At 40.3% G+C, this 14,327-nt stretch overlaps 3 protein-coding genes across 3 annotated transcripts; all 3 read left to right on the top strand.

Annotated features, from left to right (window-relative positions):
- Nucleotides 1-1,124: 1,124 nt before the first annotated feature.
- Sodh1 (Sorbitol dehydrogenase 1) lies at nucleotides 1,125-2,984 on the top strand. The gene is made up of 6 exons (XM_020943702.2): nucleotides 1,125-1,245; nucleotides 1,305-1,338; nucleotides 1,775-2,244; nucleotides 2,300-2,518; nucleotides 2,578-2,699; nucleotides 2,761-2,984. The coding sequence occupies exons 1-6, from the start codon at nucleotides 1,192-1,194 to the stop codon at nucleotides 2,942-2,944; spliced, it is 1,083 nt and encodes a 360-aa protein (XP_020799361.2). The 5' UTR covers nucleotides 1,125-1,191; the 3' UTR covers nucleotides 2,945-2,984.
- Nucleotides 2,985-3,116: 132 nt separating this feature from the next.
- Nucleotides 3,117-8,773, top strand: LOC110177131 (uncharacterized). The gene is made up of 3 exons (XM_020943701.2): nucleotides 3,117-3,576; nucleotides 3,636-7,879; nucleotides 8,500-8,773. Exons 1-3 carry the CDS (start codon nucleotides 3,117-3,119, stop codon nucleotides 8,539-8,541), a joined length of 4,746 nt encoding a protein of 1,581 aa, XP_020799360.2. The 3' UTR covers nucleotides 8,542-8,773.
- A 1,006-nt stretch (nucleotides 8,774-9,779) lies between these two features.
- LOC110177110 (uncharacterized) lies at nucleotides 9,780-14,122 on the top strand. Its single transcript, XM_020943655.2, has 3 exons — nucleotides 9,780-10,237; nucleotides 10,292-11,626; nucleotides 11,764-14,122. The coding sequence occupies exons 1-3, from the start codon at nucleotides 10,057-10,059 to the stop codon at nucleotides 13,629-13,631; spliced, it is 3,384 nt and encodes a 1,127-aa protein (XP_020799314.2). The 5' UTR covers nucleotides 9,780-10,056; the 3' UTR covers nucleotides 13,632-14,122.
- Nucleotides 14,123-14,327: the final 205 nt, after the last annotated feature.

Consider the following 14,327-nt stretch of genomic DNA (forward strand, 5'->3'; position numbering starts at 1 on the left):
CATGTCGCTCCATTAATTTGCCATAAAACAGAAGTGGACTAAAATTTGTTTGTCGTTGTTATTGTCCAAGCAAAAAATTACAAATGGTTCGGGTCCAGGAAAGCTAACGGCAAAGGGGAGGTATTGGAGTGGAGTTCGGGGGGTTGGGGCTGTTCGTTGGATTGATGTTGGGGTTGCAGGGGGCTGGAAGCGAACTAGTTGTGGGGTCAAAGCTAGGGTCTGCTTATTTATGGCGCAACCACTTTTGATGTTCTGTTAAATGTCCGCAATGACACATTGAGGACATCCCCTATTTGTACTAAAGTACACGCCTGGCATGGAAGCACATTAGCGGGATGTTGTGATCTACCTTTCATACCCCTAAGGATGTGTCCGACCAAGGAATCCGTTTGTCTAAATTTGATTATAACATAAATACAATAGATAGCAATTTAAACTTATTGAATGTGAGGGTATAAATTAACTTAGTTAATGCTTTGGATTAACATAATGGAGTTGAGCAATAAGGCTAGTATTTTAGCTAGTTAGTTATGTATAGAAATACTTATACATTTATTTATTTAAGTACTTAAATAAAGCTGTCTTTAAGGACACTGCAAGGTGCTATAAACAACAACAATTCTGAAAATTTTTAATAGTTTGACAGTCAAATAATACGAGATGTTAAGATTAAGGATGCCGTAATAGTAAAATATCCAAACATTTTGGTAGAAAAGTTTGGTTTTTTCGTGGGAACTCCTATTCTTGTAGAACATTTCAAAAAACAATATTGTCTATATAACATTATTAAAATTATGAATCGAACATTTATTGAAATAATTATATTTAATTGCATCTAAAGTTATATACTTGACTAAGTAAACGCTTTATAATCTCTTTCCATTAAATAACCTAGAATATAAATGTAAACAAACGGATCGGGACAGCCTAACAGCTGTGTTTTAGTGAAATGATAACAAGTGAAGTGATAACAAGTGAAGGCGGAGGTGTGTTGTCTACTAAATACTTATCACTATTCCTGACTCCTACGTCACATGTGCACAACACTACCCCACCCAAGTGCTATTGACTGATAACGGAGAACTTATAGGTCTTCGTACTTGATAGTTTGATATGTTCGAATCAGTTACAACTCGGCTTTCCGAGCGAGCGGTTCTTTGGCGGTCTTAAAAATAAAAGAAATTAAATAAAATGGCCAAGGATAATCTGACAGCAGTGCTATATGGCATTGAGGATATGCGTTTGGTAAGTAGAAAAAGGATTTTTTTGGCACCAGTTATTATTCAGTAACACAAATTTTGTAGGAACAACGTCCTATACCGGAAATAGCTGATGATGGTAAGAAAGAATTTAAATATATTTAAAGTGCACTTTAAAATGTGATTTTGTTAATAAGAGATGATTTTTTTGAGTTGCAAATAATTTAATACCAATTTTAAAATCACGTAAGTATGTGCTACTTAACAATTTATTATACATTTTTATTGTTTATCTTTTTTTGTTCAATAACCTTAAGATAATGTTGCACTAGTTTTATGAATTTTCTTATCAAATTATTAACTTAGTGCCTCATATAAAACGTTTCAAGGTCAAATTTTACATGACCTAAAAATCATTTACTGATAGGCAATGAAAGCAACAACATACAACAACATACATTTGTTACCTAAAGGTGAAAATATGTATGTTTTAGTACCCTAATCAGATTATATTTTTAAATACTTACTATAAGCTGATTAAATTAAAAACTTCTTTTACATTTCCTTACGTTTAGAGGTTCTCCTGGCTATGGACAGTGTCGGCATTTGTGGTTCTGATGTCCACTACTTGCAGCATGGACGTATTGGTGATTTTGTGCTCACCAAACCCATGGTGATTGGTCACGAGTCCGCCGGTGTGGTGGCCAAGTTGGGCAAGAAGGTGAAGAATCTGAAGGTGGGGGATCGTGTGGCTATCGAGCCGGGAGTACCGTGCCGCTACTGTGACCATTGCAAGGGTGGCCAATACAATCTGTGTGCCGGCATGGTCTTCTGCGCCACGCCCCCTTACGACGGTAACCTCACCCGTTACTATAAGCATCCGGCAGACTTTTGTTTCAAGCTCCCCGATCATGTCTCCATGGAGGAGGGTGCCTTGCTAGAGCCTCTGTCAGTGGGAGTCCATGCCTGCCGGCGAGCGGGTGTTGGTTTAGGTTCCAAGGTACTCATCCTGGGAGCGGGACCCATTGGTCTGGTTACTCTGCTGGTGAGTTATGATAATCATACTTCATAATAGATAATAATAATACTTTTATTTGTAGGCCGCACAATCCATGGGTGCCTCTGAGATTCTGATTACAGACCTGCTTCAGCAGCGCTTGGATGTGGCCAAGGAGCTGGGTGCCACCCACACACTCCTGCTGAAACGTGACCAAACCGCTGAGGAGACAGCCAAGCTTGTCCACAAGACTATGAGCAGTGAGCCAGACAAGTCGATCGATTGCTGTGGTGCAGAGAGCAGTGCCCGATTGGCCATCTTTGTGAGTGAATCTCTAGGGAACCCTCGAACTGATCAATTAACTTTGTACACTCCTTAAAGGCCACGCGTTCCGGTGGAGTTGTGGTGGTGGTGGGCATGGGAGCCGCTGAAGTCAAGATACCTCTGATTAATGCCCTGGCCCGCGAAGTGGATGTCCGAGGAGTATTTCGCTACTGCAATGAGTAAGGAAGGAAATATGTTTTTTTAATTAATAATAATAAAATAATAATATTATCCCCATAGCTACGCTTCTGCCCTTGCCTTGGTGGCCTCTGGAAAGGTGAATGTAAAACGACTGGTTACCCATCACTTTGACATCAAGGATACGGACAAGGCCTTTGAAACATCGCGAAAGGGACTGGGTGGCGCCATCAAGGTGATGATCCATGTGCAGCCCAGGAACACCAACAATCCTGTTAAATTTTGAATTCCCCCCCTTAACAAATATATATTGTCTCGAAAACTTAGTTAACTTCCCAGCACTAATCAACGGACTACAGTCTTGGCCATGCTCAAAATCTAAATTTTTCGACTGACAGTTTCACCAATAAACCAAATTTATTGTTTCGCGGGCTCCTCCTCGTCACAGCAGAGCTAAGATGGCTGGCATCGTACTCGAAAGTATCGCGGCCTGTCGTCGGGCAACCTACTGTCTTCGTTTCCTGCGCGTAAACCAAAGTCCATACGTAATGTGTCCACCGCTGACCATATTGCAGCATCAGGGCTGGAGGCACATTAGCTCCGATGGTCCCGGCGATAAGAATGGTAAAGATCAACTGCCTCCGATGAAGACCATTCAGCTGGGTCAGGGTCAGTTGGGCAAGAACTCTGACGGTACGGAGGCGACAGCTTCACCTCCCGATCCTAAGGATAAACCTGCGGAGAAGCGAACAGAGTTGCCTTTTGAGGTTAGACCGGAGATACCCATGGAGGTTCAGCCGAATCGCGTTCAACCCGCGCCCTTGGAGATAAAGCCGCCCAATCCGCACCCTATCATTTGCACCTCAGACTCTGAGACTTTTGACTATGAGGCGACAAATGTTGTAGACCCCAGCATAGGTAAGAATTTCTGGGAAATTTTGTTAGGTTCCTCAAGTCCTTAGCCCCGTTTCCAACAGAATCTGAAGCGAAATCGTACGATTCCTCATCAAATGAGTTAATACCCCCGCCCGTAGTCAACTTAATGAATGACCAAATCCCATCTTCAACAACGACTGGATTAGATGAGTCTATTGATTCTCCTTTCATTTCCATTGAATGTGATCTGAACTATCCGTCGATGGCCGTAAATGAATATACGAATTCCAGATATCAAGCGCCTTCTATAGTCACATCAAAGCTGACATCCCATGACTCTTCTGTTGAACCAAACGACCCTAATACGGAAACCAGGTTAGATATAGAGCCTCAGATTTCACCCATACCCGAAGCCAGTGGAGATGATTCCAAGCCCAAGTATATGGCACCTGGATCAGTTGCGTCTTTGGACCTTAAGGTTAAACCGGAGGAAAGGAAATCGAATTTACAATCTAGCCCTTCGGCAGACAACTCAGAACAAAGCTCTTGGACAGAAACAACGGCAGTCGATTCTGGGTGGTCTCAGGCCTCTAGTTTTGGTTTTCCTAGGGAAGGCAAGATCGCTGAGCAAGAAGCTAAGGTCGACTTGACAATCTACAGCAAGGCCAATGACGGTTATGGCAGTGAATTTGGTCATGTTTTTGGAACGGATAAGGAGCAAAAAAGGCCTTCAAAAGCAGATACAATCAAAGAAAATGTTGTGGATAATGCGGTAATTGATCAATGGGTCGACAAATTCAAGCGTTTATATATGGCGGAAAATGCTGCTTTCGGACTGAACAACGAAAATCAAGTTCGTGCCTCAAGCGATGTGAAAAATTCTTCAGTTTCCAAAGATGACAACGATAGAAATCGATTGCAGAATATGGTGATGAAAGATAACAAGTGGGTTTTTGGAAACAAGAATGCCGCCGAACCTAGTTCTTTCAAAACTGCTAAGAGTAGTCCCAATGATAAAAAGAATGAAATGCCTATGCAGACTATAGTAATAAATGATAATGAGTCGGTTTTCAAGATAAAGGATACCGCAGGAGCTCCCACAACTGAAAAGAGTAGCCTCCAATTTGAAAAGGATAAAAATCGTTTGCACAATATGGTAATGAAAGATAATAAGTGGGTTTTCGGAAACAAAACTGATAAGAGTATTAGAGATGAAAAGAACGAAAAGCCTATGCGGAATATAGTGATTAAAGATAATGAGGCTTCTTTCAAGAAAAAGGATGCTGTAGAAACTATTTCGTCTACAATTAATAAGAGTCAGCCGGGAGCTACCCTGCCATTGAAAATAGAGGCAAAACCTAAAGCTCCGAACGATAAAAAGGATACAAATCCTGAGGCTGTTTTCAAGAAAAAGGATACTGTAGAAGCTATTTCGTCTACAACTAATAAGAGTCAGCCGGGAGCTACCCTGCCATTGAAAATAGAGGCAAAACTTAAAGCTCCGAACGATAAAAAGGATACAAATCCTGAGATCCCAAAAGTAAATAAAGATAATAAGACTGATTTTAAGAGCAAAGATACTGTAGAAAAAGTATCAACCCCCTTTGATCCTCTCTCATTGGCAAATAGTAGAAGTAGCCATGAAGGTGACTATCCACTAGACATAGATTTAAAGCCTAAACCCCCTAGTTATAAAAAGGAAGAAAAGCGTAAGCATAGTCATATTGAGAAGAAAGATGCTGCAGGAAAAGAATCAGCCCCCTCTAATCCAGTTGTATCTAAAACTAGCCCTGGTGGTACCTTCCCAGTAAATCAAGAGGCGGTGAATCAATCAAGCAAGGATAAAAAGGATGAAAAACCTATGATGCCTATAGAGAAAAAAGATAATGTCACGGTTCTCAAGAATAAGGACATTGCAGGGCCCATATCACCGTCCCCTAAACCGACTTTGTCTTTCGACCCTGAAGGAACATTGCCACTGAAAATAATTGGCAACCCTGATGCACCCACAGAGTTTAAGGAATCGAAGAAAGATTTACCGGACTCTGATAAGGATACCTCAGCAGCCTCTCAAACCCCCGTACAGCTTATCCTCAGCCAGCCAGCTGCAGTAGGAAAGTCAGAAGCCGAAATTACGGGATCTTCTACTGACGACTCTCAAAAAAGCACTGAGGAGATCTCATCGTTTGACTTTAAATCCGACTCGAAGGCAGATGATGACAACAAACTCCAATCATCCATAGATTTGCTGGACAAAGACCAAGAGAAGCCTTCCAGCAAAACCACCGAGGAAATAGTTGCAATGTTTGAGGACGATTACAGTGATTATCTTAAAAGGGCGGAAGATGGCGAAAACTTAGATGGCAGGACTATGTCTGAATCCATAAAGGGTATGTCTCTTAACGCTGATGATGATGCCCCAAATAATGATGAAAAGTTTGATCAAATTCGAGCGGAAAAAAAAGCTGACGATTACTTCACAGAGATGAGTCAAGCAGATGTCCTGGGCACGTCTGGATCGGGATCTCTCAACAAGGACGATGCTACCCCAAAAGATGATGAAAAGCTTGATCAAATCCGTGCGGAAAAAAAAGCCGACGATTACTTCACAGAGATGAGTCAAGCAGATGTCCTGGGCACGTCTGGATCGGGATCTCTCAACAAGGACGATGCTACCCCAAAAGATGATGAAAAGCTTGATCAAATCCGTGCGGAAAAAAAAGCCGACGATTACTTCACAGAGATGAGTCAAGCAGATGTCCTGGGCACGTCTGCATCGGGATCTGTGAACAACGAAGATGCTGCCCCAAAAGATGATGATAAGCTTGATCAAATCCGTGCGAAAAAAAAAGCCGACGATTACTTCACAGAGATGAGTCAAGGAGATGTCCTGGGCACGTCTGGATCGGGAACTCTCAACAAGGACGATGCTACCCCAAAAGATGATGATAAGCTTGATCAAATCCGTGCGGAAAAAAAACCCGACGATTACTTCACAGAGATGAGTCAAGCAGATGTCCTGGGCACGTCTGGATCGGGATCTCTCAACAAGGACGAAGCTGCCCCTAATAATGATGAAAAGCTTGATCAAATCCGAGCGGAAAAAGAAGCCGATGATTATTTCTCAGAAATAATGGATTTTGAGGAATCAATCAATGTTGAACAAAAGGATCCAATTATAAGCAGCTCAGTTGATATGGAGGATAGCAAAACGGATATGACATTTGAATCAACAAATTTAAATTTAGCCGAAACGGCTTCGTCCTTTGTTAAAGCTTCCAATGAATCAGATTCTAGCGAAATAGAATCAAGAGAAATAGATCAAGAGAATATGTCCTCTACCGATGAAATCAATAGTATTCTGCAAGATACCGAACAGAGTGACAAAAGCCAGACAGAAACCACATCATTGTTACCTAATGATCTCTACGATCCATTATCCGAAGAGGTACCATCTCCTGTACCACTGCAAGCGGCTGAGCTGGAGGAAAGCGAAGACATGAATCCCGATCCAGAAGGTTCAGATGTCAAAAAGGATCACAGAACGGTGCCGACACCCCCATCAAGGGAGGAAAGCAAAACCAAGGAAAAGCCAGCGAAGAAGGAAAAACCACAATTGGAACAAGGCGAGCTGGCCATGAAGTTGCTAGACAAAGATTCGGCTGAGATTCCAGCGAGGGAGGTGCCATCTCCAGCGAAGGAGATGCCGTCTCCAGCGACGGAGAATCCGACGTCAGCGGCAAAGATGCCGCCGTCACCGGCCAAGAAACCGTCGCCAGCGGAGAAGATGCCATTGTCAGCGGAGAAAATTCCTGGTTTAGGGTCGGATTCACGACCGCCAGGAGAGAAGAGTCTCATTCAGAAACTTTTTGAGAAGATCCTGGGCGGCCGGGGTAAGAATGATGGCAAGCGTCAAATGTCCACCTACACGGTTCGACGACAATTAAGCTCTAGCTGTACTGTCGAAATTCCGCCAAGTTGCTTCCCAAATGAAGCGAAGGACTTTAGGCAGGAAAGTCCTGTACAAACCTTGATTATGGGGGAGAATCAAGAGCTTAAGCCCAACCATGAGGTGATCCTGCAGGAAGCGGATGTGATGCTCTTTGCCAAGAAAACAGAGGATCTTACGGAAATTAAGGGTGGCTCCCCCTCTTGCTTATCGCCGAAAAAATCGCCACGCGAGCTTATGAAAGAGAAGCAGAACAGCAAGAAGATCACAATCCTTGGCGGATCTGAGGAGTGTGCCAAGAAAATGAAGCATCTTAAGGAGCTAACTAAGAAAACTGATGATGAAGACTGTGAAAGGGATCACTTTAGCATATCGCAATTTTTCAGTCAGCTCCGTGTAAGTTTTGCCTGGACATCATATACGGGTGACTGAACTGAACCCAATTGACGTACTTTCCACTGCTTAATGTTTCAACAGAACCATTATATCAATTTTTCATTAGATATATGACGCTTAGTTTCATTCTTATTTTATATTTCATAGAAGATTATCCCTGTACCAATCTAAGCTAAAATATGTAAAGTATATGTTTTTCATACTCCACATTCAATAGTCATAGTGCCCAATCATAGTGAACCCATTTCTTTAGCTAAGTTTTGGGTGCAAAACACAATGGAAATTCACATTGTGCTATTATCAGAGACCTGTTTGAATGTCATATCGAGGTGATTGAAGCCCAGCTAGTCTAGTATAGTCTATAGATTAGCTCCATTTCGCGCGACATAGTAAAAATAAAAATGTGTGGAATTATTCAGCGTCAATTAAAATTTTATACCACCCCGGGGCTCTGATAAGGTGTCACAAATCAACGTCGGCTTTACTTTGATAGTATAATTCTAGCGCCTATACCACAACACACAGTTTGTTCTAAAATAAATATTAATAAAACACTGACTAGGGCGACTTTAGGTTGTTTGTAGGTCAAGACCGGAATCTCTAACCAATGGATCTCGCAGCTCTCTATATTTTCAGGTTCCCCGAAGAGCTATACGAAATAGCAGTCTGGCGCTTCAGTAAGATATGGACTGGTCTACACTCTATCCTCCACCAACTGGACACTGGAATGGAATTAATCATGCGTTCGATATGATACCACCGAAATATTCTGATCGATGGTACCTAGTTGCCTAAATTGTTCCTGATTTTGAATGCCTACAATATTTTGTTCTTTTAAGAATGCTAAAAATTCTTATTTTACCGTAATAAAATGATTAATTCTAAAACCAGTAATTATTTGGTGTATTTTTTCTTTTAAATAAATCTAAGTTTTATTATTAGAAAGACAAATATTTTCTCGAGGCCTTTAAGGAAAAAGGAATTTATTCATTTTATCTTAAGTCCTGAAATTGCAACTAATAAATAATAATAATCTCAATGAATATTCCATATATATTCTGAAGAAAATAAACCGATTTAGCAGCTATTTATTTTATATATAATTATAAAATATAATATATGTATTACTATTATATAATCCAATGTTTACAATATGAAAATTTTAGAATATATATATTATATTGTATTATATATTTATTATTTTAATTTCCATTACAATATTTATATCACACATTTTTGGAGTCGAATGTGCGGTCGTCACTTTTAGCTTATCTTTTTAATATATATTTTGAACCTTAAAAAGTAAAATGGAACTAAATTAACTTCGGTGTGTTAAATTTGTTTATTCCCTTGCAGTTTGTATCAATAGGATAATTAGAATTTATCCATATTGGTCAAACAAAAATTAACTAGAAGGAAATATATAAATCCTTTGCACCGAATTTTTATCTATCCTTAAAATTGATACATTTTTTTGTTGGTCTCTGTGATATACGTGTGAGCTATCGTACCAATCATTTACTTTTTGCACTTATGGTTTAGAATATCTTAAACACCTGACGTATTTTTAGAACATTTTCTGAGAGGGGAATCGAAAATTTTCGAAATATTATATTCCGGTTCTTGGTACTAAGATGTCGGCTGTATTATCAAAATAAAATCGTTCTCAGGATATGCTTACAGAAACATAACCATCTAGGTTTATTTTCGTAAAAATCCTGATATTCAGATGCTCAAGAAGTAAACCTACTCAACCTAGGGGAAATGCGAACCCCTTATATTTTACTCACTATTTTTAATTTATTTCGTTTTTTATTATTATTTTTTTTATTTATTTTGTTAATAAATTCCTATTAAGGGACGTTAGATAACATATAATTTAATATGTTACTTCTACTACAAGGATGCCTTGGTTTTTCGGATTTTCTGTTTAACTTCCATAATCAAAATTCGGGGCCTGTTCTACTTGCAAATGAAATCACAACCAGCCATGACAATTATGTCAGCCAACTTTCAATGACTTGACGGATACATCTGTTAGAATTCAGTGTTCGATCGCATTGGTGGTTGAACACACACCTACCTCCTGAATTCTTTCTTCCAAATTCCCTTCGAAATTTCCAGTTCCAAATTTCAGTTTTTATTTTAGGACAACAAAAAAATTATATCGTGGCAAAATGTTTAAGAAAACCGCAGTAATTCTCGGCAAGTGCACGCGGGACTGCATTCGCAGTCGCTGCATGTATCCCAACTCCCTGCTGCGATGGCACCATTTGGCCATCCTCCAGGAGAAATTCGCTGGTAATTTCGAATCCAAGCAGGAATACCTAAAGGCTCTGCCCAACTTGAGAAATACAGGTTGGTATTTCTCGTAATCCTATGTACATTATAATGATTCCATTGCTGGTGTAGCCATCCCTTGCGATGATCAACCGACTGTGGAGGATAGCTCCATCGGAGAAATCTGTGTCCAGGACGAGGAATGTGCAGACCTGATCAATCCGATGGAACGCAGATACCTCAACGATCTGGAGCTTCAACAGGCACAAAGAAACTGGGAGACTCGTTGGTTAAAGGAGGACGAGATGGATCTGGAGGAACTTGAAACTCTAACCAATCAGGTAACCATGTCTGCAGGAGGGAATAAATCCGGTAAGGATTCTTGCAATAAGGAAGGTTCGGGAAAAAAAAAGAATTCGAGCGAGAAAGGAGACGATAAAGGTTCAGGCAAGGAAGGAGGCAAGAAAAAGGGTGCCGGCAAAAAAGAAGATGCGGCCAAGAAAGAGGCCGAAGCAAAGAAAAAGTGCGATGAAATGGCACAGAAGGAAAAATGCGACAAGATGGCCAAAGATGAGAAGGCCAAGAAAGATTCCGGCAAAAAAGGAGACAAGAAGAAAGATTCGGGCAAGGACGGAGACAAGAAGAAAGATTCAGGCGAAGATGGAAAAGGTAAAGATTCAGGCACAGGAGAAAACAAAAAAGGTGCCGGCGAGAAAGATGCGGTCAAAAAAGATGCTGCCAAGAAAGAAGCCGAAGCAAAGAAAAAGTGTGAAGAAATAGCCTTAAAGGAAAAATGTGCGAAGATGGCCAAAGAAGAGAAGGCCAAGAAAGAAGATGCTGCCAAGAAAAAAGATGCTGCCAAGAAAGAAGCCGCAGCTAAGAAAAAGTGTGAAGAACTGGCCTTACAGGAAAAATGTGACAAGATGGCCAAAGAGGAGAAGGCCAAGAAGGATTCCGGCAAAAAAGGAGACAAGAAAGGTTCGGGCAAAGGAGGCAAGAAAGATTCGGGCAAAGATGGAGACAAGAAAGATTCGGGTAAAGATTCAGGGAAAGGAGGCAAGAAAAAGGGTGCCGGCAAGAAAGAAGATGCTGCCAAGAAAGAAGCCGAAGCAAAGAAAAAGTGTGAAGAAATAGCCTTAAAAGAAAAATGCGACAAGATGGCAAAAGAGGAGAAGGCTAAGAAAGATTCAGGAAAGAAAGGAGACAAGAAAGATTCGAGTAAAGAAGACAAGAAAGATTCTGGCAAAGGAGACAAGAAAGATTCGGGCAAAGGGGACGGTAAAGATTCAGGCACGGAAGGAGGCAAGAAAAAGGGTGCCGGCAACAAAGAAGATGCTGCCAAGAAAGAAGCCGAAGCAAAGAAAAAGTGTGAAGAAATTGCCTTAATGGAAAAATGCGACAAGATGGCCAAAGAGGAGAAGGCCAAGAAAGATTCAGGGAAGAAAGGAGACAAGAAGAAAGATTCGGGTAAAGATGGAGACAAGAAAGATTCTGGCAAAGAAGGAGACAAGAAAGATTCAGGCAAGAAAGGAGACGGTAAAGATTCAGGAAGGAAGGTGGCAAGAAAAAGGGTGCTGGCAACAAAGAAGATGCTGCCAAGAAAGAAGCCGAAGCAAAGAAAAAGTGTGAAGAAATAGCCTTAAAGGAAAAATGCGACCAGATGGCAAAAGAGGAGAAGGCTAAGAAAGATTCCGGTAAGAAAGGAGACAAGAAAAATTCGGGCAAAAAAGGAGGCAAGAAAGATTCGGGCAAAGATGGAGACAAGAAAGATTCGGGTAAAGATGGAGACGATAAAGATTCAGGGAAAGGAGGCAAAAAAGAGGGTACCGGCAAGAAAGAAGATGCTGCCAAGAAAGAAGCCGAAGCTAAGAAAAAATGTGAAGAAATCGCCTTAAAGGAAAAGTGCGACAAGATGGCAAAAGAGGAGAAGGCTAAAAAAGATTCAGGGAAAAAAGGAGACAAGAAAGATTCGGGTAAAGGAGACAAGAAAGATTCGGGCGAAGAAGGAGACAAGAAAGATTCAGGTAAAGAAGGAGGCAAGAAAAAAGGCGCCGCCAAGAAAGATGCGGCAAAGAAAGAAGCCGAAGCTAAGAAAAAATGTGAAGAAATTGCCTTAATGGAAAAATGTGACAAGATGGCCAAAGAGGAGAAGGCCAAGAAAGATTCAGGGAAGAAAGGAGACAAGAAGAAAGATTCGGGTAAAGATGGAGACAAGAAAGATTCGGGTAAAGGAGGCAAGAAAGATTCGGGAAAGGAAGGAGACGGTAAAGATTCAGGGAAGGAAGGTGGCAAGAAAAAGGGTGCTGGCAACAAAGAAGATGCTGCCAAGAAAGAAGCCGAAGCAAAGAAAAAGTGTGAAGAAATTGCCTTAATGGAAAAATGCGACAAGATGGCCAAAGAGGAGAAGGCCAAGAAAGATTCAGGGAAGAAAGGAGACAAGAAGAAAGATTCGGGTAAAGATGGAGACAAGAAAGATTCGGGTAAAGGAGGCAAGAAAGATTCGGGTAAGGAAGTAGACGGTAAAGATTCAGGCAAGGAAGGTGGCAAGAAAAAGGGTGCCGGCAACAAAGAAGATGCTGCCAAGAAAGAAGCCGAAGCAAAGAAAAAGTGTGAAGAAATAGCCTTAAAGGAAAAATGCGACCAGATGGCAAAAGAGGAGAAGGCTAAGAAAGATTCCGGTAAGAAAGGAGACAAGAAAAATTCGGGCAAAAAAGGAGGCAAGAAAGATTCGGGCAAAGATGGAGACAAGAAAGATTCGGGTAAGGAAGTAGACGGTAAAGATTCAGGGAAGGAAGGTGACAAAAAAAAGGGTGCTGGCAACAAAGAAGATGCTGCCAAGAAAGAAGCCGAAGCAAAGAAAAAGTGTGAAGAAATTGCCTTAAAGGAAAAATGCGACAAGATGGCCAAAGCGGAGAAGGCCAAGAAGGATTCCGGCAAAAAAGGAGACAAGAAAGATTCGGGCAAGGAAGGAGACGTTAAAGATTCAGGCAAGGGAGGAGATGATAAAGATTCAGGCAAGGAAGGGAAAAACAAAAAGGGCGGCAAGAAAGAAGATGCTGCCAAGAAAGAAGCCGAAGCTAAGAAAAAGTGCGATGAATTGGCACAAAAGGAAAAATGCGACAATATGGCCAAAGAGGAGAAGGCCAAGAAAGATTCCGGCAAAAAAGGAGATAAGAAGATAGATTCGGGCAAGGACGGAGACAAGAAAGATTCGGGCAAAGAAAAAAATGATAAAGACAAAGAAATGGGCAAGACAGGGAACAAGAAAGAAGGAAAGGGAAAAGAAGAACTGAAAAAAAAGTCTAAGGAATTAGAGGAGAAAGAAAAATGCCAAGAATTAGCAGAAACAGAGAAAAAGATAAAAATGATTATAAGGTGCAAGCAGATCGCAATGAAGGCGAAGTGTAAAAAGTTGGCCGATGCGAAAAAGAAATCTGGCAATAATAAAAACGGCAAAAACAAAGCCAGGTAAATGCAATTTTTATAATTTAAAGAATCTGAAAAGAAGCTTAACAATGAAAATTATATAAAGCAAGGCAAGGCCGAAAAAAAATTGAAAAATATTTTAGAAAAATACAAGAAGGACCAAGAAAATAAATGTAATTTGATTACAGTCTAATGCAATAGATTAAAACTTAATATAAATGAATGAATAATCCCCAAATATATAAGAATCGTAAATATGTCGCAAAAAATCAATTGGCCGAAAAAATAAACTGACAAACAAAATAAAAAATATGGGAAAAAAAAAACAAAGGATGAAGAAGATATGGAAAAGTGAATGTGAAAAGGTTGTCGCTGAAGAAGTCTCCAAGATAGAGATGTGCAAGATCTATTCAAGTAAAAGCGGAATTGAAAATCTATTTTTTCCAAATATACTAATGGCCAAATTTTAAGAAATCCATTGTTATTTATTTAAGGTTTATTTTTAGTTTGCCAATATAAATACATATTTTAAAATTGCCTTTACTCCTGATTCATTCAGTTCTGGGAAGAATAGTTGTCCAGGGAAGGTAATTCTACCAACTAAAAAGAAAGCATCAGAAAGCTCCCTTGAAATCTGGTCGGATGTAAAATATAAAAAATAGCAATGAAACTGTAAAACTGTTTCTAAACGCTCATATCCGGCTTAATTACAAAAAAAAAATTTAAATTATTTTTATTTAAA

This window comes from Drosophila serrata, unplaced genomic scaffold (genome assembly GCF_035046125.1).
Source record: "Drosophila serrata isolate PLE 108 unplaced genomic scaffold, ASM3504612v1 contig_156, whole genome shotgun sequence".
NCBI lineage: Eukaryota > Metazoa > Arthropoda > Insecta > Diptera > Drosophilidae > Drosophila > Drosophila serrata.

Coding starts and splice junctions, on each gene's coding strand:
- Sodh1 (XM_020943702.2), top strand. CDS start 1,192: ATGGCCAAGGATAATCTGACAGCAGTGCTATATGGCATTGAGGATATG. Junction 1,339..1,774: donor ACCGGAAATAGCTGATGATG/GTAAGAAAGAAT, acceptor CCTTACGTTTAG/AGGTTCTCCTGGCTATGGAC. Junction 2,700..2,760: donor GTATTTCGCTACTGCAATGA/GTAAGGAAGGAA, acceptor TTATCCCCATAG/CTACGCTTCTGCCCTTGCCT.
- LOC110177131 (XM_020943701.2), top strand. CDS start 3,117: ATGGCTGGCATCGTACTCGAAAGTATCGCGGCCTGTCGTCGGGCAACC. Junction 3,577..3,635: donor TGTTGTAGACCCCAGCATAG/GTAAGAATTTCT, acceptor CGTTTCCAACAG/AATCTGAAGCGAAATCGTAC. Junction 7,880..8,499: donor AATTTTTCAGTCAGCTCCGT/GTAAGTTTTGCC, acceptor TGGATCTCGCAG/CTCTCTATATTTTCAGGTTC.
- LOC110177110 (XM_020943655.2), top strand. CDS start 10,057: ATGTTTAAGAAAACCGCAGTAATTCTCGGCAAGTGCACGCGGGACTGC. Junction 10,238..10,291: donor GCCCAACTTGAGAAATACAG/GTTGGTATTTCT, acceptor TTGCTGGTGTAG/CCATCCCTTGCGATGATCAA. Junction 11,627..11,763: donor AGACAAGAAGAAAGATTCGG/GTAAAGATGGAG, acceptor CTGCCAAGAAAG/AAGCCGAAGCAAAGAAAAAG.